This window comes from Pleurodeles waltl, chromosome 10 (genome assembly GCF_031143425.1).
Source record: "Pleurodeles waltl isolate 20211129_DDA chromosome 10, aPleWal1.hap1.20221129, whole genome shotgun sequence".
NCBI classification, from domain to species: domain Eukaryota; kingdom Metazoa; phylum Chordata; class Amphibia; order Caudata; family Salamandridae; genus Pleurodeles; species Pleurodeles waltl.
In genome coordinates, this window is record NC_090449.1 from 926,596,571 (window position 1) to 926,619,273 (window position 22,703).

General features: G+C 39.0%; 1 protein-coding gene across 6 annotated transcripts in view; it reads right to left on the reverse strand.

Moving 5' to 3' along the window:
* Window positions 1-465: 465 nt before the first annotated feature.
* Window positions 466-22,703, reverse strand: part of LOC138262030 (histone deacetylase 9-like) — a 285,528-nt gene continuing 263,290 nt past the window's right edge. For 3 of the 6 annotated variants that reach the window (XM_069211699.1, XM_069211696.1, XM_069211697.1), the window contains 2 exons: window positions 15,188-15,454; window positions 466-1,296 (listed from right to left, as the gene is read on the reverse strand). In XM_069211699.1, coding sequence (XP_069067800.1) covers window positions 1,294-1,296; window positions 15,188-15,454 — 270 coding nt within the window. In that variant the 3' untranslated portion in view covers window positions 466-1,293. Of the gene's footprint in view, window positions 1,297-12,345; window positions 15,455-22,703 lie in introns of those variants that run through there. The other 3 variants (XM_069211698.1, XM_069211694.1, XM_069211695.1) reach the window with 1 other exon arrangement.

Genomic DNA, 22,703 nt, shown 5'->3' on the forward strand with positions numbered 1-22,703 from the left:
CTTGAACGGGTAACCTATGATGTTCCTTTCAGTCATGTGTCCAGGGCATGTGCAGAACAAAAGGAAACAACTTATATCATCAGTAGAAATAAAACACAATTTTGTAATATGTTTTTAGAACTCAAAACCCCCAATAAACCCACACTAAGCAAACCTCCACTCAGATTCCAGCGGAGGCAGAAATACCAAAAACCATGAGGTATTCTGGAACAGAAACCTTCCATAATCTCATGGCAGAGAACACAATTTTTCTCATGAGCGTGAGTGATCACATACCTGCACCTCTTAGCTCTCACTTAAATTAGAATATAGAATTCCATTCATATCTGAACACATATGTACTTTTGAATGCAAATAAACTACTGAAACAAACAAGCAGGTCCAAAGATTTGCTATGGGGTCTTGTGATTTGTGAAAGCATGTATTCTTACTGTCGCGACATGAATTATCAATCGAATAAAGTAATTTAAAGCAGAAAATTTATTTAGAGACACAGTGGTGAGAAAAAATAGTTAAGAGTCATTTTAAACATACATACAATATCCTTCAGATTTCATCACACAATCAAATCTTGTTAGAGGCTTCATTCGGGCCTCCTTTGTCAGTAACCCATGACTGGAAGTTCATTGTCACACAATAGTAGATATTTTGTGGCCTAAAATTTTTACATTAGCTCATAAGAGATTTAAACAACCACATTCATTCATGTCACATAATCAGAGGTTGAGGAAAGGAAATTATATTAAAAGACATATAGAAACATTTCTCTCCAACAAACATTTCAGCTTCAGCGTTGCCATTGGGTGGCAATAGGTTCTATCTATAAATTGTCACATAAGAGTTCAGCTCCATTTGGTGGTAGGGTCTCAGTGGTAGTCGATGTGGGGTTCCACTACCCAGAATTACACTGGTGCCATTGTATGTTGTGTTCTGGTCTCTCTTTCAAAAACCTACCAAGTACTTTTGTCTTCTATCTGTAAGTCTGTGGTTGAAGGCAAAAGAAAGGATGCAGAATCATGTCTGTTTTGACAATGCACAGTTTCCTGCCAGGAACATTAATGAGACAGACACCTGCTTAAAACAAGTGAACCAGCAGGTAAGTGGTGAGATGTGTTTCTTCACTGATTCAATGATGATACTGTGAAAAAGGTTGCTGCTTCAATGGTAATAATCTAGGATACACAGTAAACGTTTGCTGCAGAATTTGCTGGGATTGTCCATTCAGGGCTCACATTCTGTCTGGACAGGTGGAGGTTGTAGATTTCTGGTCCCGCACTAATGTGGATAGCCATGTCACTGAAAAAGAAAATCGATGAAATATCCATGGAAGTTATGCCCTCAACAAAAAAAAATGTGTCACTTTTGAGCTCTCAATAGTACATTTATGTGCTGAGTGCAAATACTTTCAATTGAACTTTATAATCAGAACATGCAAGATGTAAATAATTGGGGAGTCAAACAAAGGATAACATATTTAATCCAAATAAAAAAATATTTTATAATTTACGTAATATGTTAGTTGAGCCTTATTCCCATTTTGATTAAGTAATCTGTTGGTCACGATCTTGGATAATGCTTGGATCATACAGTACCTGCAGGAATGAAACTATTTGAGGTACCACAATGCCCCCATTCCAAACGAAGTTAAAAAACCTACTGCGAACAAGGGCATAACTTGCCAGATACATTTCCTTTGCAGCAAGTGTGAAACAGAAAAAGTAATCTAAGGACTTGAAGGAATGTGCATAGATAGATATTTGGGAAGAACAACAAGAACTTGTAAGAATAAATGTGACAGACTGACAGAAAGATGAAAGAAAAAACACAGCAACACCCTTAAAGATTTGAACATGGAGTTTAAAGAAAACAAAAAAAAGGTTGGCATGTGTAAACCCTTCATCAAATGGAACTTTGCAATGATTTTGACTGTAACTGAAGCCATTCTTTCATAATAAAGCAAACAAAAGAATGGGCATATTAACCAGCCCTGGAAATGTAAGTGTCTCTGATACAGGCAACAAAGTAACTCATACTGGATCCCAAAAATAAGATGTTGCCTAGAACCTGATGAATACTTCCAGTGAATTAAACACATGAATATCTACTTTCCTGCACAAAAAATAAACTATTATGTGACTTTACGTTGATTGAGAGTAAGGCCTAAAAATCTCTGAACAACAACTATAGCGCACAATAAAACTTGCATATATTGTGGCAGCAGTTCAATAATGAATACTAGTGAGTATTCAGAGCATATGTAGTTAACATTTTAATATGAAGTATTACACTAAAGAGATATTCAATTTTGTTTATTACAAATGGGATGATAAAAATGCTCCCACATGAAACCAGGTAATCCATTCAAAACCTAGCACTAGAGATCTCAGAGCAGGTTCTACTTCATCCCCAAACTACACAAATAAGGACATCCTGGTTCCTCAATCATCTCTGATTCAGACACACTGTCTGTGAAATCTCTGACTGGTTTAAAAACACGTTGAAACCATTTGTAATAAGGACGTCCAGTTACATCTCTGACACCACTGATCTGTAACAAAAATTGGATGCTATCAGCACTCACCCACAGGGAACCAAGTACATAGATGTGGAGTCGCTGTGCAGCAGTATATCACACATTGTTAGACTGAAGACCTATTAAACACTTAAAGACTCTAGAATCTCCTCATTGACTCTACAGTTAGGTGCATAATATTCATAGAGGGCTAATAATATAATATTCACATAGGAATAATAAATACTTCCTACAAATGGGTATGGCAATGGGAGCATTCTCCACTTCAGAGTACGCACACACCTATTCATTGTACAACCAGACAGTATTTCCTCTTCACCTGATACTGCAGACTATTAAGGTACCTATGCTATGTGGACAGCATCCTCTTTATTTTGACAACTAGCGAATAAGAGCCAATGCTGATCTGCATAAGTCAGGATGAACTCCAGCCACCAGACAACCACAAATGTGTCTATTCTCCAAAAAATATAATTTTACCAGTATAGCACCATGACTAATATACAACTTCAGAACACAATAGTCCATCAACAGACTGCACTGGATTTAAATTAAACTGTTTTAAGTATAGAACTTCTGTGTATTCCACTCTCACATCTTATTATCCTCTGTCACATCTCATTACCATTCATACTCACTATGTCAGGAGTCTGGTTTACAGCAGGGGTGGGGGTAACTCGTGTACTTTCCTGGATTATAATTACGTGAAATTACATCAAAGTTATGTGAGATTACACAGAATTATGCGAGGAGTGTAAATCTGCTTTTATCACTATTTTCTCTGCACACAATGCACCCTTTAATCCAAAATGGACCCTGCGTGAATTTTGCTCTATGAAAATAGTGCTAAATGCAACAGAACACGAATAGCAAATGCCTCCACTCTGTTCCTGTACTCTTTGGAAGGCATTGTTCCCTTAAAAAATTGCAAAATTACAAGAACAGGCAAAATAACAGAATTTTTGTTAATTTTTCATCACAAGACTCATGCACAATTACCAAAATGATTCCAATTACTCCAGGGTAAGTAAATATTTGCCCAGCACCAGTTTACAGGACTATTATTGAATTAAAAAAGTAAGAGTGCTATTTTCAAATGTTTGAAATAGAAAATATTCCTCAACACAGTTGATGGTCATTCACCTATTCTTTACTGAACATTATGACATTGTAGTGGTGGTCAACCCTGCCAACAGCATAGTACATTTTGAAACCTTTACAGTTTTGAATGACACCAGATTAATTTGTAGCCCTGTATTCCAATGTACCTGAAGCTTGAAGATTTAAGCATGCTCACCACTGCATGTCTGCTCTGTGAGGGTGGTGTTGCTGTTGTGTGAACATTCATAGCTGCTAAGTATCCCCATAGCAAATGTCTCACGTTAAGTCATTCCTGACCTTTCTAAAGACATCACATTGCGTTCTAGAACTTGAAATATTGTTAACATTGTAACTATGGGCTCAAAAATCCCAGCAGTAAAGTGCAGTTGAGTAAAAAGCCAGGATTATCTGAAGGTATCACACATCACCATGGGGCACCTTGCTGATGTGAATTTTGTTGGTATGCAGAAAGATGTGTCATGTTTATACCACTATCCCATGTGCGTGGTGACAGCACTCATTTAGCAGTTCCCTCTGAATACACCTTGCAATATATTTCAAAGCCTGGGGCATTTTGCAGTTGACCTGCTATCAATACTAGCTTGGTAGAAAAGGAAGTCGAGGTACCAAAGGGTTTTGCCCATTCTGTGTCTGCAGGTAAATGTGATAGTAGATATTGGTCTACTCTTATGAGCAGCCATTACATCAATCAGTAAAAGAATTGAGCACTATCAAAAGATCAAAAATGATTTTAATATTCCCAGGTTTTCCATCATATCTGCAGTACATCATGAATGAGATGTTTGTAAAGTCTCATCCACAGGCTGACAAACTTTATCTGTTGGTCATGAATGATTGCAAACGTGTAATTTCAATATAACATTTCAATATATGCATAAAGTATAAATTGTTTTTATCTTATTCTACCTGTATTTACTTTATATTACACTTGGTTAACACCTTGCATGAAACCTGAATTAAGACAAACCAAAAAAAGCTTCTGATCTGCAGTCCAGGTTCAATGGTCATCATGTCAGTTCCTGTCACTGTTGTAAAGGTTTGGCAAATGGCTCTGTCAAACATAACGACCCTCCATAAAACGTATACAAAGTTTTACTTTTTTTTTGTTGAAATGCCTCAAAGTGGAAGTTAGTAATTAAAAAGTGTAATAATAATGCCCCCTCACATCATGGGAGTTTTTTCCCAAGGTGTGTGGATCACTGTGTTTTTTTACTTACTGTCCCTCCACTCCAGGTTTTACCTGGCAATGTCAGTTGGAAATAAAACCACATAACATCCTCTACTCTAAATAAGACGTGCTAATTCAGGCCATCTGAGACGTTTGTCAGAGACAGAGCCAGGGTAGACTCCATTGTCGACATACTTAAGGTATGCCTGTGTCTCAACAGGGCAGGCAGACATTGGACTTGGTTGGAAGGGTACTCAGTTTTCATGCCAATGTAGTACCTTCTCTGCCAAACTCTGTATCAGCCACCTGGTCTTGTTTCAAATAACCAGGTCACTCCTGTATATCAATTAATAACAATTTACTGACTTGGATGTCTGGGTAACTGCTTCTTATGGTTGACATGACAAGAATGAGCCAGGAAGCTCACCTCTTTCTTTGGAGGTAACAGTCTGGGCCTGCAGTTTCCTTCTGATTGAGATGAGAGAGGCATAACCTTGGTGTGTTGACTAGACAGCTCTGGAGGACAGGAGCCAGTGGGACGAGGCACAGAGCTCCCAGGCATCTGCAATGCATTGCTGAAGGATGGGGGCATCTGCCACTCTGCTCCTGCAGTGAGAGCGCACTGCCTTAAGGGGCCACTTTGCCTGGAAGCGGGAGACACCATTGTGTGCAACTGCAGTGAGTCTGCTTGTGGCCGTTATTCTTTATCAATCCATTGGTGGGGTGAGATGGGCCCGCACTAGCCCAAGGCAAAAAGCCTTTGATAGCCCGGGCTCACCTGACTTATGTACCTATACCCTGAATTGTACCACATAAAGATAGTGCTGTGTACTGCGTGCTGAACTGAGAAATCTCTGCCCAGATAGTTCATAGACACTAGGCCATGAGAAAGAAACAGCAAGTGACAAGTAGTTTTGGAGAAGATGAATGTGTAGAGCTGCACCTCAGCCCTTGACTCATAATCGCCTTGGACAGAATCTCTCCAGGGATTACTGAGTTCCATAACATGGATAAACAACACCTCAGATAGTCCAGGCCCCCCTTCAAAACAGATGCTCTTCTAGGCCCACTTGACACAGTATCCCCATGGAGGGTGCCTGTTCTGAGTCAAATCAAAATGTGCCAGAGAAACAAGATCTATGTATGCTACATATTGATGTGAAGCACAGACTGGCAACTTGAAAGCCGTAAAGATCACATAGAGCTGAGTCTCAGACATAGAGGACGATGCAAACTGAGAAATTGAAAAACAGCAACAAACAGAAAAACTACAGGAAATTATTCAAGCTAAGATGGCCAGCTTCCACTGCAATAAGATGCAGACTGGACATCTTGGAGTCAACAGCAATGACCAGAATTGAAAGATGTGTGGAAGAGATACTTAAAAGCCTATTCAAGGACGCTACCTTTATTTCCATATTTTTGGTGGAATCCGTGTACAGATCACTGGGCGCTCCTCCTGGTGTGTCAACTCACCCCCTCAGAGCTTGTTTGGTGAGTTTCAAAGATCAGGACATGATCTTGAACATGGCTATGGCGCCACAGGCCCTTACACATACAGGTAAAAGCATCTATATATACCCAGACGTCACAGCTGCGGATTAAGCTGTGATGTGGGAATTCCTGCAGATTAAAAGAAATCTACAAAAGCCAGGAATTAAGTATGCATTACTGTACTGCAGTAAGTTTTAGATCACAATTAAAGGTATACAACATGTGTTAACAAATCCCAAAAAGGCAACAAAATTTTACCACAAGAACCTTGTTAATCAATCAATCTGAAAAGAGAGGGGCTCTATAGAGGATCATGCCTCCTTAAGCGAAAACGATTAATCACCTGCTATGCAGTCTGCTCTATTCCACTGAAACAAGCAATCATTATTTTTCCATAACGTATAACAGTGTAGTGCTATAGTGCCTGAACCTCTTCCTTGGCGTCTTTTGAACTAGCAAGTACCTGTTTTTTAAACCACTCACCTTATAGACCACATTCAGAAAACCGCCACTCCGAGCCCTGCGCTCATGTGATGAAACATAGTTTTACACATTAAGAAAATGCTGGTAACAAGTAATACAACAGATTCCTTGTTTGCTTGCTGGCGTCCTAATACACACAGACACTTGATCCTTAACTGAGCAGGAGTTGACTATGTAATCTGGTTACTCGTGAAATACGTTGATGTTCTTTATTATTGTTTTATATAATACTTGCTTATTATATGCTAGTTGATTTATTGGCATAGTGAAGAGATCCTCAGTTCATATGTACGGAGATATATTTTGGGTATGTTTGTTGGGGAGGGGGTTGGATTCTCTTAATTTCTTTGTTGTTTTCCTATCATCAGCAGCTTCTATACAATACCTCCTGACACGGAATGTGAGGGGCATGAATGAACCACGTAAAGCCCTGCAGGTACTGGTGTATCTTAATAGAGATGGTAACAACATTGCCATGCTACAAGCGACACCTTACTGGCCACAATTTGTCCAGACTCAGAACCATCTGCGTAGATATAGTAACTGAGACATCATACTCCTCATGTGCATGAGGAGTATAGATTGTGATTTGAAAAGGTGTCCCCCTGAGGTTTAACCATTCAGGAAGCGGTGGGAAGGAATATCATTCTTTGTCACCTTAATGGGGAAAATGTTGTTACAGTGTGCACTTATGGGCCTAACATCGACAGTCCAGATTGTTTCCTGTAGATATGGATCAAAGGCATGCAGATCAGTCCACCAGCAATTATCTGAGGGGAAGTGATGTAAATGTAGTTATAAATCCATGATTAGATTTGTGAGGTACAACAAGCCATCCTCACTCCAAGGCAGCCTCCCATCTGTAAACAGTCATGACTGATGCTGTTATGGTCGATTTCAGCCATACCAGACATTGTGGGTGTCTAGAAGGCACATGGATTACTACTGCACACAAACTCCTGGCCCAGGATTGACTACTTGCTGGTGACTTAAGATGTCAGTGCCCTGTCACACCATAACACTTTCAGCTGACATCAATGTATCCCTCTGCACAATAGGGCTTGCCTGGCTTGGGGTGGGCATCTCCAGCTCCTAGACATGCCGATCCCCACAGAAGAGATCATCCAGACTATAATCTCACTGCCCAGTGGGCATTCCCCTTGAGGTTATGTTCTACTGGTCAGTTCTGCAACAAATATTGCAAAATTCTGGCTGATAGTTATACGATCCAGGGTGGACCACATCCAATTAGACATACTGTTATTTTTTCAGTTCTGCAAAACATGTAGAGCCACTAATGACATGTTTCCTACCCTCCACATTGGCTACACTGATAGACTCAGCTTCCTCCAGAAAATTAGTGTCCCAGGTATACTTGGCTTTGCAAAAAGAAGACCCAATATGCATCCCTTAGGCTAAGGCAAAATGGCAAACCTACATAGATGGACATTTTACTGCTGAACAGTGGATATTTAGTTGCTCTCTCCCCTAACAACAAACTTTAACTGATGTATGTAAAGTTCCAAATACAACATTCTGTAATCCTAACTAACTATATAGACAGGGCCTTAAGAAGCTGGGTTCCTGCATTTGGAGTAGCACTGCCAGATGGTTGCCAGCTTCTGGGCAAAGATAGTACAGGCTCACTGAAATTATGGGGCTTATAGTCCTGACAGCTCTATTTGTAACCTTAATGGGCTTCATGAAAGCTACCGTCCCCTAGAGTGAGGACATATACAGGGTTGACTCTACTGTTTCCAAAGTGGAGAGTGGCAGCACATCAAAAAATAAATACTGACTGGGGAATATCACATGCCATAAAGAACAATTAGATATTTACTGGGAATTGATGCCTATTCAATCTAGGCCGAAGATATAAGTGACTGCTTACCTCATACAACATGCTGGAGAGTGGTGTGTGACCACAGATGATTAAGCAACACCTGTAATTCTATAAATTGTGCAAACACCTTCTTCTACAAACCTTTAAAAACAGAGGTGTTCCATGTCCTTTCTGTCCCTTGAAAGTGAACGGTGCACATATTTCTGTCTTCAAGGATGTAAATCTACTTGCATGTCCAGGGTAGAAAAGTTCCTGCAATATGTATGAAAATACGCACAAACGTAGATGTCTGTGAGATTCACTGGAGTGCATTGCAAAACCGCCTCCATCCCCTGAAAAAAAACAATAAATCCTGGCCAAAACTAAACCTTGGAATTGATGCAGTCTACCTTACTGCTGCATTTTCAGGTTTGTGGGTGGACTTAGTGAGAACATTTTCTCCACAGCAGCTTCTGTGAATCAGGTTGTGGATTTACTCAGAGCCTTAGTATTCGGACACAATAAATAACTAAACACTTTGGGGCATATTTACAAGAAACTGGTGCATCAGTACTGATGCACCATTTTTCTCGCTTCGCTTCTGCCCCACCTAATGACATTATGGGTGTGCCGTATTTACTATACGACGCACCATGGTGCACGTTAGGCCAATAACTTCAAAATGTTTGACATTATTGAGGCACTTTGCTGCACTAGAGTCAAAAATGTTGGCGCGAGTGCAGCAAAGTGCAAGGAGGCCCTTTGATGACAATGGGTGCGTCACTTTATTGCCTGCTTTGAGCAAGAGTTACGAACGATGCCAAAAATGGAGCAGTGAAATCTTGTAGATTTCACTGCACCATTTTTGCGGGCCTGCTAATGCCTGAAACTCCCCCTTGCATATATTATGCCTGACTTAAGCATAATATAGTGCAAAGGGTCGCAAAGTGGCACAATGTATGAATTGCGCCACTTTATAAATATGGCGTGTCGATAATTACCTCCTTCAGCCACATTAGCCTAAAAAAAATTACGCTAGTGTGGCACAAAGAGGCACTAGGGCATTGTAAATCTGGCCCTTTGTTTTTCTGTGACATTTATCACTGTGTCCTCTTTAATATGATATATGAATGGTTCAGCAAACTCATTGAAGATTGATTTTTTGGTGACAATGTTTGGAAAATAACATACAAATTACCATTGCTTTCTATGTTCTCAAAGTCAAAAAGTTTATTGTAACAGTTTATGCAGAAAAAAAAAAACATTCAGTGCCAAACCTTCAAAAATTAGGAATTTAAACCATGCTCTAGCCTTCAAAAGTGTTAGGGATGGTATTAGCCTCAAGAAGGTAACCCAACCACTCATGAATTGCAGGCTTATGTCACAATCCAGTAGATAAAATGCAGTGTTACTTGTGTACCTATGAAAAGTAGCTGAAACAGAAAGTTTTCAAATTATTATAATCTGGATGAATTTTAATTTACACAAAACAGAGCCCTCGGAATTCTGAACTGAACCTGGTAGATTGTGGTGTGGTAATATGTGATGTATCCTGGAATTTAATGGGCTAACATTTGGTGTACTGTGTCAGGATAAGGTGGGATTTTATGATGTCCAGCTTGATATGATGACATTTGAGGACACATCGGAAGTCAGAAGTCAAATGTGTAGCACCAAATGTTGAAATTATTTTTCTACCATGGCTAAATTAAGTTTTCTAGGAACTACTGAAATCTATTTACAACTTGCTCTAACTCTACAAGATTCCACAGTAGTCACAATATTTCAGGTGATAGCAATTTCCATTTGGTCTTGAAATAGGGCCCAGATGAATGAACCAGCCATATCCCAACAATGCAAAACCCCTGGACTGTGCAAGATAGAGAGAAGATGCACCAGATTGCCTTGCATCAAATGCCAAATGCATTATTCCGAACGTGGCGCAGAAGACCAGGCTCTTTAATATCAATACAGTCACCTTTGCATGTGTGCTTCATGGTTCCCAGAAGCAAGTGTAGGATTACAGGTTTGAAATGCTGAACTCTGGAACCCCACAAACATAACATTTGCCCGGGCATGTTTCTACATTGACATCAGGACGACGATAGCCCTTTTTTAGCATGAATGTGGAACTTCATCACTAAGTGTACACCATTTGCATCTAACAGTAAATGTTTCAAAGCAATGGTATAGAGCTTGAAATAAGACGTTAGGTTGGAAAGATATTGTGGCACACTGGCATCGCATTCTTGTGGATTCTCGAAAGATAGAACTAGACAAGGCTGTGAGAAAGTCAGATTCTTGTAAAACTTACAAAAAAAAAATCCAGAGTGGCTAAGCAAAAAATATTCAAGATATATGTTGAAAAAGCAACAATGCTGTTGCCAATCACCCATACATGATGGCATTATTTTACAAGGTTCAACTGGAAGACACAATTCATGAGGCTGGCACTGGACTCTCACAGATGCTCCGTAGAACAATTAAACTCAATAATAATTCTTAAAGATTGACGGAACTTTAGAAAAGCAAATATTGTAGGAAAACACATTTCTGAAAATAAGAAATATAAAAATAAATGTAATAAAACTATTTTCAGCAACAGGATATAGAAAATGCCCCATTTAGCCACAACTGAGAAAAGATGGTCAGATTATGACAATATTCCAAAATAATTCCTAAGATGCTACATGTAAAAATGGTCTTAGAAAGCGTCAAGCTATTTTAACAGGATTGTGTGTTATAATTGGGCATACATATTGGCTACCTATCACTTTGTTTCCCCTCCAACTTGTTAGGACATCTTAACTTTATTATTAAAATGGGCTAGACATTTTAGTCATTCTTAAGTAAGCATTGTAATTTGTTTAGGTTAAAAATTGAATGCGCTAAATAAAGGATTGGGTTTGTGGATTTCCTTTTTCATACGTCTATTTCTGAAAATATTAACTATGTAATACTGTAAACACTGTAATGTGTTGGGGTATTTTTAATCAGAAGTAATGAAAATAGTAAAATAAGAAATTATGCAGTACTGTACATTTGCAGAATGTGTTGTCAGCCATGATGTCATTGTAACTAAGATGTTTTACTTAAAATACAGCTATTACCCTTTACATGCAATATAAGTTTTGTCTAGATGTGTGGAATGATCATTTTGAGTATACTAATGTAGCTGAGAAGGTATGGATCCTGAATTTTAACTATAGACTATCATGGCACATTCATATTGTAGACAGAATATTGAGGGGCAAAATATTAGAAGGTAAGTATGTAAAGATTTTCTATACCTAATTCCACATATGTGTATTTTGAAGATATACATATCTTCAACATACATAAATATGGAGTTAAAATAGTAAATCTATACTTCCCTCTATGCACTTCTGATATTTTGTCTCCCAATATTTTGTCAAGGATGTAGTGTGCCACAATATTCTTGTATACAGCTGCTGAGAACACAAGCTTTAACTGTACACAAAACAGCTGCAACATATGAGAAATAAGCATGTACCTAGATGTTGACAAGGTGTGAGGTTTGTATATGGCTAAAGGTAGGTTTCAACTTAAAGCTCAGCCTGTGCTTGCGATACGTATGGTTCTAAAAATGTCAGATTGTAAAAGCAGAGCCTGAATTGATGATACAGAATTAAGAATGCACATTTAGGCAGACATAAAAAAAAAATCAAAAACCTTACATAAAGTCCAAAGTATAAAAAGGGGTAATTTTAAAAATAAAACTTTATTTCAGAAAGGAATACACTTATAGCAGAAGGCAAATAAGTGAACATACAAACATAATTTATTTACAACATAAAACAAGACACTCACCTTCAAAGGTGTAAATTAAAATAAATACATTAAATTATAGGCTAACAGACATTTGGCAGTTGGAAAATGGTCATTATCCCCAGTGTTCTCCTGTATAAATTTCAGGTAGTTTCTTGATTGTGTTCAGAGGGCACAAAATTGGTGGAACTGGTTATCCATTGACAGCATTTTTCAAAAATGCCTATACAATATCAAAAAAAGTCTTCATCTTCTCGAGCTTCCTTTCAAAACATATGTTGCAAAATGATGCTCCTTTTCAATTGAAAGTATTTTAAAAGATGCACTATCCCTTTTTCCGAGACAGAGAGACCTATGTTTGCACAAAGTCCAATATGCTCAAGAATTCGCATTATGACTTCCTTGTACAACTCATCTATTTTTGACACTTTTCATTTGAGTGAGATGTTTAAAGAGTTGTGGGTGTTTCCTTTTTGTCACGTGTAAGAGGAATATGTACTAATGATCGCATGCTAATTAAACAAAATCAGAATTTTGGTGGTCATCAAATAGAGATGGTCAAGAATGTTATGTGTCGGTCTTTTTGAGACAGCTACAGCAAAATATACACAGTTTTGAATGCACTCGTTCATGGTTTTGGATAGGGCCAGGGACTTCACAAAAAAGGACAATGTATCTTTTGCAGCTAGACATTACATAAGAAAGGCTTTAAATATAACATAAAACATAAATAGCACATGTTGATAACATACTTTCAAACTGCTTCTACATTTGGCCATCTAGCTGCCTCTTTCTTAAAATGAGTAATTGTATCATAAAGTGCCATGGCTTTGGAATTCATAAACGTTTCAGATGGTGAAAAAACTTGGCACGAGTTCAAGGTCAATTTCTTATTACTCTAGTTTGAGGGGGATTAACTGTGGGAATTACTTGCTTGTGTTACAAATTAAAACCTGTAACCAAGCAATACAAAAAAGAAGATGAAGGGGCTATTTCAATGAAAAACTTACTTTCCAATTTCCTCAATATTTGTTTCTCCTCACTAACAGGGTCCGCTATAAAGGGCAAGCAGAATAGCACCCCTACCTTCCCTCTACACTGCTTTGAGCTTAGTCATTTGCACTTGCTGTTGCCAGAAGACATTTACTGTCAGTATGTATAAATCACATTTCTTGGCAGAGATTTGTATAGATATATGGTGCCTTTCAACACACATAAACCTCTAAAGTATATTTTGAATGTATATCTTACAGGACTGTTCATTCCTTGTATGTGTGACAATTTTTAAAATCCTAGAAAACCACCTGATATCCTAAGACTTCCCTTAACTTTCCAATAAATAGAAAATGCTCAATGATTCAAATAAAGGTACTGAAAATGGTTTCTATCATTATTAATCATAGCATTTGAAATCAAAATGTAACCTGAATGTCTCGTCAGTCGCTCGACTTAAAAGCAATCTGCATGTCTCTAAAATAGTACGTCATAAATTGTTTCCCAACAATTGGGCCAGCATACACAATTGCTATTAGCATTTCAAGGTAAGCCTCACACCTGCAAAGTCTGCAATTTTCTGATTCTGTGGCACTTACTTTACTTTTAAAACTATTTGAAAGGATGACTGTGGTTCCAAAATGTATTTGGCAATAGCTATGAATTGCGGGCCACTCACAGAAATTATTTTTCAGACTAGGCATATTGCCAGCCATGTTTAGTAACAACAGTATACAAGATATGTATCCATTAAAAAATAAATATGAAGAGAACAATTATGCACTTTTTTAATAGTGCTTGCGTCATAAGCATGCTTTCAAACTTTTCACTCACTCTGTAACTAAAATTTGTATTAAAATTCAGTCATTGCAACTAACTACAAATTACTGGTCTTGCAGTAAACAATCTACTGTAAACAGAAAACCCAAACTACCCAAAAAAGGAACTTCGAATTGTTGCCCTTGTTATCTCTGGTATGCGTATGTCTGAATATGTGAAACATTCAGTAGAGGTTATCATGTAGTGCAAAAGTCTGATTTGGCTTGAATGCTTTTTGTAATTTTTTTTATATTTCTTGCCTCAAACCATTTATAAAAAATGAATAAAAACATCCTAGCAGCATGAGGAAAATTTAGGGAACATGTCACTTTTGGGAAAGGTATTTGCTGTGTTTCAAATTTCGAATAAAGAAAGAGGCTAAAATATAAATAAACCGGGCCATGATGTCACAATACATGACAAAATTAAGTTACATCTAGCTATTGCGATTCAAACATAACTAGAATAAATTCACGCAAAGCAATTGCCAATCACATTCACAGTCAAAGATGACAGTGTTATACGATATTTACAACTGGTCAAGAGGACATGTCAACACACACGAAGAGCTAACACAATATTAAGAAATGCTTTGTTATCAGTGCTGGACAAACCATGGCCAGGCACCATTTTCCCTGAATCACTTTCATGACTCAGTTCCATTTTACAGCAACCAATTGGTGTTAATTGTGTTGTGCAGGTACAAGCTATTTTGCTTGCATGGTAGAAGCTCACCAACAGAGGACCATTTCCAATTACTGCACAAAGATAAGAGTTGTTTTGTCCATTAAAGGCCTCCAAGGGCAATAGTTATCACCTGCTTTAAAATTCTAAATCAATATTGGCAGACATTCTTTATTCAGCAGATACAGGGGTATTCCTTTCAATGCTTAATGGTAAAGCACTTTCATTTTCAGATAATAACTTTAATTACAAAACCAGGAGCTAAATCTGTGCCTATTACCTGTTGCATAAAAGCTGCCTGTTCCCCAGATTCCATTTGCTGGGGTTGAATTTCTTCATCGCTGTCCGGCGGCTCATCTTTCACCTTCACTGAACCCAGCTGAGTCCCATGTCTACCATCCACACAACTTCTGGTGTTGCTTCTAATGTTGCTTGCACTAGAGGGTGTCCTGTCCTCCTGCATTGGATGATCTCCATGGAGCTCTTCCTCAGCTTCTTCCAAATGGTTGCCTGGCTGTCTGAGCTGTTCAATTGATTTGGAAAGCATCTAGAAGAGAATAGGAATAATAGGAAAATTCATTCATGCACATGCTAGTAGGCATATTAGTAAAACCACCTGGGTATTACCAACAAAATAAAGACTTTTTCATATGTTTTTTGGCTTAATTGCTAAAGGATGAGCCAGTAATATTACTCTATAACATGAATTATTGTATTCATTTATCCAGGAAACTGCACTACACTTTCTACCTGCAGGACCCCTCATATAGAAGTCGAGGAGTCAGAGACAACACCACATTTGTCTACATGCTTCACAGGACAATACCTACATATGCTTCCAACTCACACCCAAGTACATTTTAGGGCTTACTACCCTTATGAATTGGCAATAGATATCTAGACCCAAGTGCAAAACTATTTAGTAACAAAGGAACATGTAGGGGGAAAGGAAATCATTTATCAAACTGTTTTTCAGCCCAATAGTTATTATACTAATGACTAACAAGTTCATTGATTACTCGTAGACAAGTACACATTTTGCAGTTTTCTACAAACTGCCATATTTCTGGTCTCCTTCCTGATTTAGGATCTATAAAGGACAATTATTAATGGAACAGGATACAGCAGCCAAAGTAGTTGTCCATCTCCATTTTTATATCATATGTCACCTGGGAAGTAATTTCCAAAACTTTAATATATGCTTGAAAATATGGCAGAACTTTTAAATTCAAAATGAAAATGATATAGTGCTCTACATCATCATCAATAAATCCCATGTAAGGGAAACTAAACGGTATCTCCTGTGTAATGTATCACTTGAACAACAGTTTTACCATTGTAGATGTATGCATGTGTCTGCATATGTATGGTCAATTCTTAGGATTACATTGCAAGAAGCTGCTGGACTACAGCCCTCTCAAACTAGCTAGGAAAGTAACAACAGAAGAAGGAGCTCTTGCCATGTAGCTATCAAACATGGGTCTGGCAAGGAGAAACAAAAGGTCTGCCTAAAGGAAAGAGTTTGTCTGAAAATACTAAGCATTATCAGAATCTTTGCTTGAGGCGTGATTGTACTATGATTCTGAATAGACAAATCAGATATTCCCTAGAAAATGAGTGAGGGATAGAAATAACCAGACTCTTCCTTGGGAATTTTGGCCTTTTAAAGCTACATAACAGATAAAAGGCACAAGTGGTGAGTTGAGGAGTCTGGAAGATAAAGTTACAAAAATGTCTCCAAACCTCAAAGCAGCTTTCGAAGATCTGGAGTGTTGTATAGTTATTTTAGCCATGTTTTAGACATGTTGTTTTAAGTTAACTAGGCCTGCTGCTGTGCACTTTAACCCTGCTACGTTTTATTCAGCATTGCTTTATTTTTCTAGCAATAGCTATATTTGCAGTGCTGCTTTATTGTCTTTATCTCATTGTACTTTCTCCTACAAAAGCATCACATTCTTAGTAGGACATTCATTTCACTTTGTGCTTTCTCCAAGGCTACAGTCAGATAGAGTTGCTGACAAACATGGTATGCTGTGTCTCCAACAAACTCCTTGCAATGCCTGAAATACACAACAGTTTATTTAGTACTTTGGGACAGTGCTCTCCATCTACCCGAGTGGGGAAAAGTCATGTCATTAAACCCTCTGTACTTGGTTTAATAAAGATTGGATTAGGGCAAAACTTGATTAGAGTCTGTAGGAAACTTTACAAGCACAAGGCACAAAAAGATTGGGAATGCCAGTTCTGGGACAACCTTTATGATGCTTCAGTTGATAGGTATAGCAAGAAATTTTGGCAGTTGGTGGCAAAGGGCATAATCCCACCACCCGTCTAGCACCTTCTGTACAACCGGAGATGTAATATAAACACTTCACTGACCTTTATAGACTTACCCCAAGGAAAACTTGTGATGTGAAATGCATATGATCCTCTCCATTAGCCCTGTCACCTTGCACAATTGTGATAAGATTAAGTGAAACCGTGAGGGCTGTAACGTTCATTGGTGCTGGTAAAGCACCAGAGTTGGATGGGGTCCCCGGGGACCTCTTTCCAGCAGATGTTGAGGGCTGGGTCAAATATTTTAACACCTTATCTTCCCTCATTCTTTCAGGAATGGAAAGGCGGCAGAAATAGTCCCAATTTAAAAGAAAAGACAAAGGGATTCTCCTGCTCGACGAATCACAAAAGTTTTTAGTAGACAAATATTGTTGCTTTTGGAGCAATGGATTGAAGACCATGGGGCTCTAGCTCATGTCCAGCTGGGCTTTAGAAGCCAATTGGGCACCATTGATCAGGTCTTCAGGTTCACGGCTGTTTATTGGAAGAGTGTTCTCCTGGAAAAATCAAATTTATACCTGATCTTTGTGGACCTAAAAAAACACTTTCGATTTGGTCCCCCACCCAAAACTCTGCGATGTATTAAAAGCTAGTGGGATGCCTTCCGACCTTTTGGATATAATCAGGCACCTACGCCAGGACACATATGCACAGGTGCAGTGGGGCCCCAAAGGTGAGCCTAGAGATAAGATAAGAACTCACAAGGGCGTTAAGGCAGGGGTGCATCCTTGCTACTACGCTGTTTTCTTTATATCTAAATGGTGTAGTTGCCTTTCTGGAAGATTGCATGAATGATGCGCCAAGGTTGGTAGATAGAAAGCTCCCCTTACTCCTTTTTGCTGATGGCACCCTCTTAATCTCCAAGACCCCGAGTGGCCTCCAAACGCTGGTGAACAGATTTGGAGATTTCTGCCTTGAGAGAGGTTTGGTGATCAACCACGCCAAAACAAAGTTTATGACCATCAGCCCGCATAGCTCATTCACCGGTGTCATAACTCTGTATGGGGCCCATCAGAAAAGGTCATGGACTTCAATTATTTAGGAGTCACTCTGTCCAAGTTCGTGTCTTGGTCCACCCAGGTCAGAAAAAGTGCCTTAAACTTAACACATCATACCGCAGCCATCCTTAGGTCCTTTCACCTTTCCAAGACCAAGAGTGTTTTACCTGCTCTAAAGGTTTACCGGGTCAAGGCAGATGCCAGTGCGCTCTATAGAGCAGAATTATGGGGATGCGCAAACATAATAGAATTAATTATAGCGGAGAACAACTTTTTACGCTCCCTTGTTAACCTCCAAAAGAGCATGCCTCTAGTAACTTTGTTACACGATCTGGGCCTCGAACCGCTGGCCTCGATTATTACGCTCATGCCCCGTTTTTTTTGCCACAGACTAAAGCATATCCCCACACCCTCTGAATACTATCTTGCTTTTAAGGCTATAGTGGCTCTAGATAAATCATGTGCTGTTAAGTGGTTAGCATTTGTGAATGAGTCCTTGGTCAAAATGGGCTAGGGTGAGTTTTGGGAGGATGGTCCCTCCTCCCTACCCCAATCAAGGATGTTTTAAAGGACTCTTTTTGGAAATGTAGGTGGGTAAAGGATGTGGCCAAGGTTAATTGTGGTTGCCTTACCAAAGTCTTTTTGCAAGCTAAACCCCACACTGAATTTTAGTCTTTTTTTGACTAAGTGTTGGATCCACTGCCACTTTGCACCTTTTATCTTTTACTTCAAAGTGGTGCCCTCTAAAAAGCACTATTTTAATGTGTCTGGTATGCCTACAGGCCAAAGAGATTTTATTACGCTTTTTGTTTTTTGCCCTGGCTACATTCGACCATGGAAGAATTGGATTATACCAATTTGTAGGCAGCTGGGGTGTAGGCAGTGTTACCACCCACTCTTAGGATCTTTTGTACAGAAACAAAGGAACCTATTGCATGTGTTGTGGCTAAATATCTGAAATGGAGTTGGGCCATTAGTGCCAAAGATTTGGAGTAATGTCAGTTAGTACTAGCTTGTATTTCTTTAACACTTCTTTTGTGTTCTGCTGACTTTTATTGAGTTAATTTTTTAAGTATGTGTACCGTCTCTATTCTCTACTCTCGGCCTCGCTACATTATTCAGCTATGCACTACTAAGTCTGCATCTTAGCATGATTAGAATGGAATAATATCAGAATTATGTTAACGCCCTTTTCAGGCGTATATGTCAATTATGTCAAGCTTCAAATGTGCTTTATGAATTATGCTATATTTAGTATTTATTATCTTATTGTTTAGTGTGGTTTTGTATGGTGACTCGTTTTATACAGTATTGATTTGTATTTGTTCTTTTGTGGTTTGAATCAAACCAAATAAAGATTTTGAAAGTAAATGTGATCATAGAATACATATGTGACAGGGCATAATGAAACCTTTTAAACAAGAGACTGTATTATGGTATGCCATAATCTGGGTATGATAAAAAAAAACCTTTACTAAATAAACTTTTAAATATGGTATAAGCAGATATTTTAAATTCGAAGACATGAATCAGGACATAACAGCTTAGTATTGAAGGTCTGAATAGATAGGTTCCGATAGACAGGAATATATGTCATTCCTTCACTTGGGCCTCTGACCTACACAGAACAGATCTCCCCCATCTACAGGCAGCTCAGTCGTAAAACTCACATCTGACTCTAGCACTGGAACATATTTAACAAACATGATCAACCTAAGTTACTAACCTTCTTGACGATCCTTTGTGTGGGGTTGAAAGATGTAAGGGTCTATGTTGTATGGAATTACAGCGTTTCAGTTGTGGGTTTTCAATTCACAGTGAGGTGGATTCTGGAAAAATCCATTTAAGGTCACATTGTTTGAGGAAATTAGACTAAAGCACCAAATTCAGTGACGAATCCTTCGTAACGGTGGAGGAGCTTCGCCCCCGCCAGCAGAAGCAGCTGTAAATACTTTCAAAGAAAAGGATAATAAACTATATTTTATTATCCTTTTCTTTAAAAGGGGTGGGGCCACGGGGGTGACGTGCACTGAGGGGGACTGCTGTGCACTCCCCCTCACTGTGCAAGTATGTTTGGCCGGCCATCTCGGGGCCAAACAGACATGTGCACAGGGCTCTCTCCAGCCTGTCTGCCTAGGCACTCCCAGCCAATCCTGACGCTGCTTTGAGCAGCGTCAGGATTGGCCACAGGACAGGCTGGGAGCCTGTGCCTGCAGCGAGCGGATGAACGAGAGGAGCCGCGCGGCACAGGAGCAGAGGTACGTTTTTTACATTTATTTTATTATTTTACTAATTCCCCCTGTGCACCCCCCCCCCCCCTCCGCAAGCTGCCCCACCTCCAGGAATCCCCGCGAGCCGCGACTGACCAAATTGCAATACTTTGCAAAAAGAGAGCCTTTGACTGTACTGTGGATCCCCAGTTGATAATGCATTTATCTAATAAATCGTCCTGTAGTACTTACTTCAAGCACACTGACCTGTTGTGTGCTCAGAGAATCAGGGACGTGCAGTTTCACAGCTCGCAATTCTGCATACCTTTTCCAAAACCCTGGGTAGTTACGCCAGCTAATGTATATCTAGCCTTAATTTAAAAAAGAACTGTGGGTACCCCGGCGCAAACATGTTCAGAGCGTTTCTCCCTCATATTTTACCTAGGAAACTTTTTGAAGATCATGATGATTGCAAAGTGTTCAGAAAGATTGCACAATGTCAAGGACATATTAGTAAAAGTATTCCTACTGCATACTACTAAAAAACCCTGCGTCCTAGTGAAGTGAAACTTTTTGCAACAAGAAATATGAAAGTATGGAACACAAGAAAAGTGTTTTTTGAATAGAAATAACTTTAGCCCTGGTGGATGATATTGCATGATACTTTTTGGAAACAAAGCACACATTTTATTCTGCAAAGTTAAGAGGCAAAGGTTCTAAAAAGTCTTAAACTAATGTTTCTGAATTGAAATTCAAAAATAAACGTTTTGCAAAAGATAGCCTAAAATTACTAGATAAATGTCAACAAGCATGGCATGAAGGCAGAGGTAATTTCCTATTTTTGCTTTTACTGACGTTCAGCAGGCCATAGCCTCTTTTCTCTAAGGCATTTCACTACTTACAGTAGTACTCCATCTGTCCAACTGTTTTTACACTACTGTAGCCACTGTCAATGTCAAAGGAGATGTGATATCACCTATCAGTTATATCATTCCTGATGTCAACGGTGACATTATGAGTAAGGACATGAGCAGTGCATTGGACAAACTAAAACTGCACAGCTCTACATGGCTGGTACATCGCATTGTTTGTTACTATTTGGGCCATAACCATAACGTCCCATCAACTGCTATGTATGTTTTTCATAGCACTCTGTGACGTGAGTAAACGACCATAAAAACTAATGAACAAAGTTTATTAAAGGCAAACATTTCAGCAGCGGGGTTACAGCTCAGATAAATAAATTCTAAACTACAAATGAGGTCACTTGGTCACATGACCATAAACATGGAAAGTTCGACATTTTTTCTGCACCCAGAAGTACTATTTTCTTCTTATGGGTGGCATCTGTTATGTCTAATGAAGCGCCATTCATGGCAATATCCAATTCAATAGCACACCACCCGCACGATTCCGAAACCTGCCTCTTGACTGCAAAGAAACTGATGGGCAGTGAATAGCTCTACTATATCATGAAAATCATATGGCAAGTGCAAAATACTGTGCGGAGGGCTACTATTAAAATAATTACTCCTGGGACAAAGCATAAAAGTGCGAATAAAATCAACGTTATTATACTTGGGAATACTTTTACTGCCAGAAACACAGCTGTTCCTGTAATTGGAATATTCTTAAAAACGAAGTGCTTATTCGTGAAATCCCTCCTTCGAATTGTATGGTCTCATACCCTTTGAGTGACCCATAGTGTGCTTATTGCATTCTTTGCTGACACGGACTGAACATTCGAGCGCATGCTCTAAGGCAGAGGTACCATTCTGTCACATAATTCTACGCAAGTACTATCAAAATGGATTCTCGTAGGGAGTACAATTATGAGGCAAACAATTATGTTGCCACATACATATATTTGTTGTAGTGGGATGCCACGTTCTACTCTGAATGGCTATTCCTAGAGGACAATTTTGATAATATATTGCAAAAATGCATCCGCGCAGTTTTCGTTACTGTTACATTCTTAGCTGCAGGGTAACACCACATTACATAAATGTTGTTTATTAGCAGTATAAGGCCCAGGAAGAAAGAATACACATATTACAGTCATGACCCTTTCACAAGAGAGTGGAGTGTCATAGAGTGGAGTGGTATAGAGCGGAGTGGAGTGGAGAGTTGTAGAGTGGTGTGGCGTGGATTGAAGTGGCATAGAGTAGCATAGATTTTGTGTTGTGGTGAGGAGTGGAGTGGTAAAGAGTGGCGTAGAGCGGGGCAGCATTTCTTAGAGTAGAATGAAGTG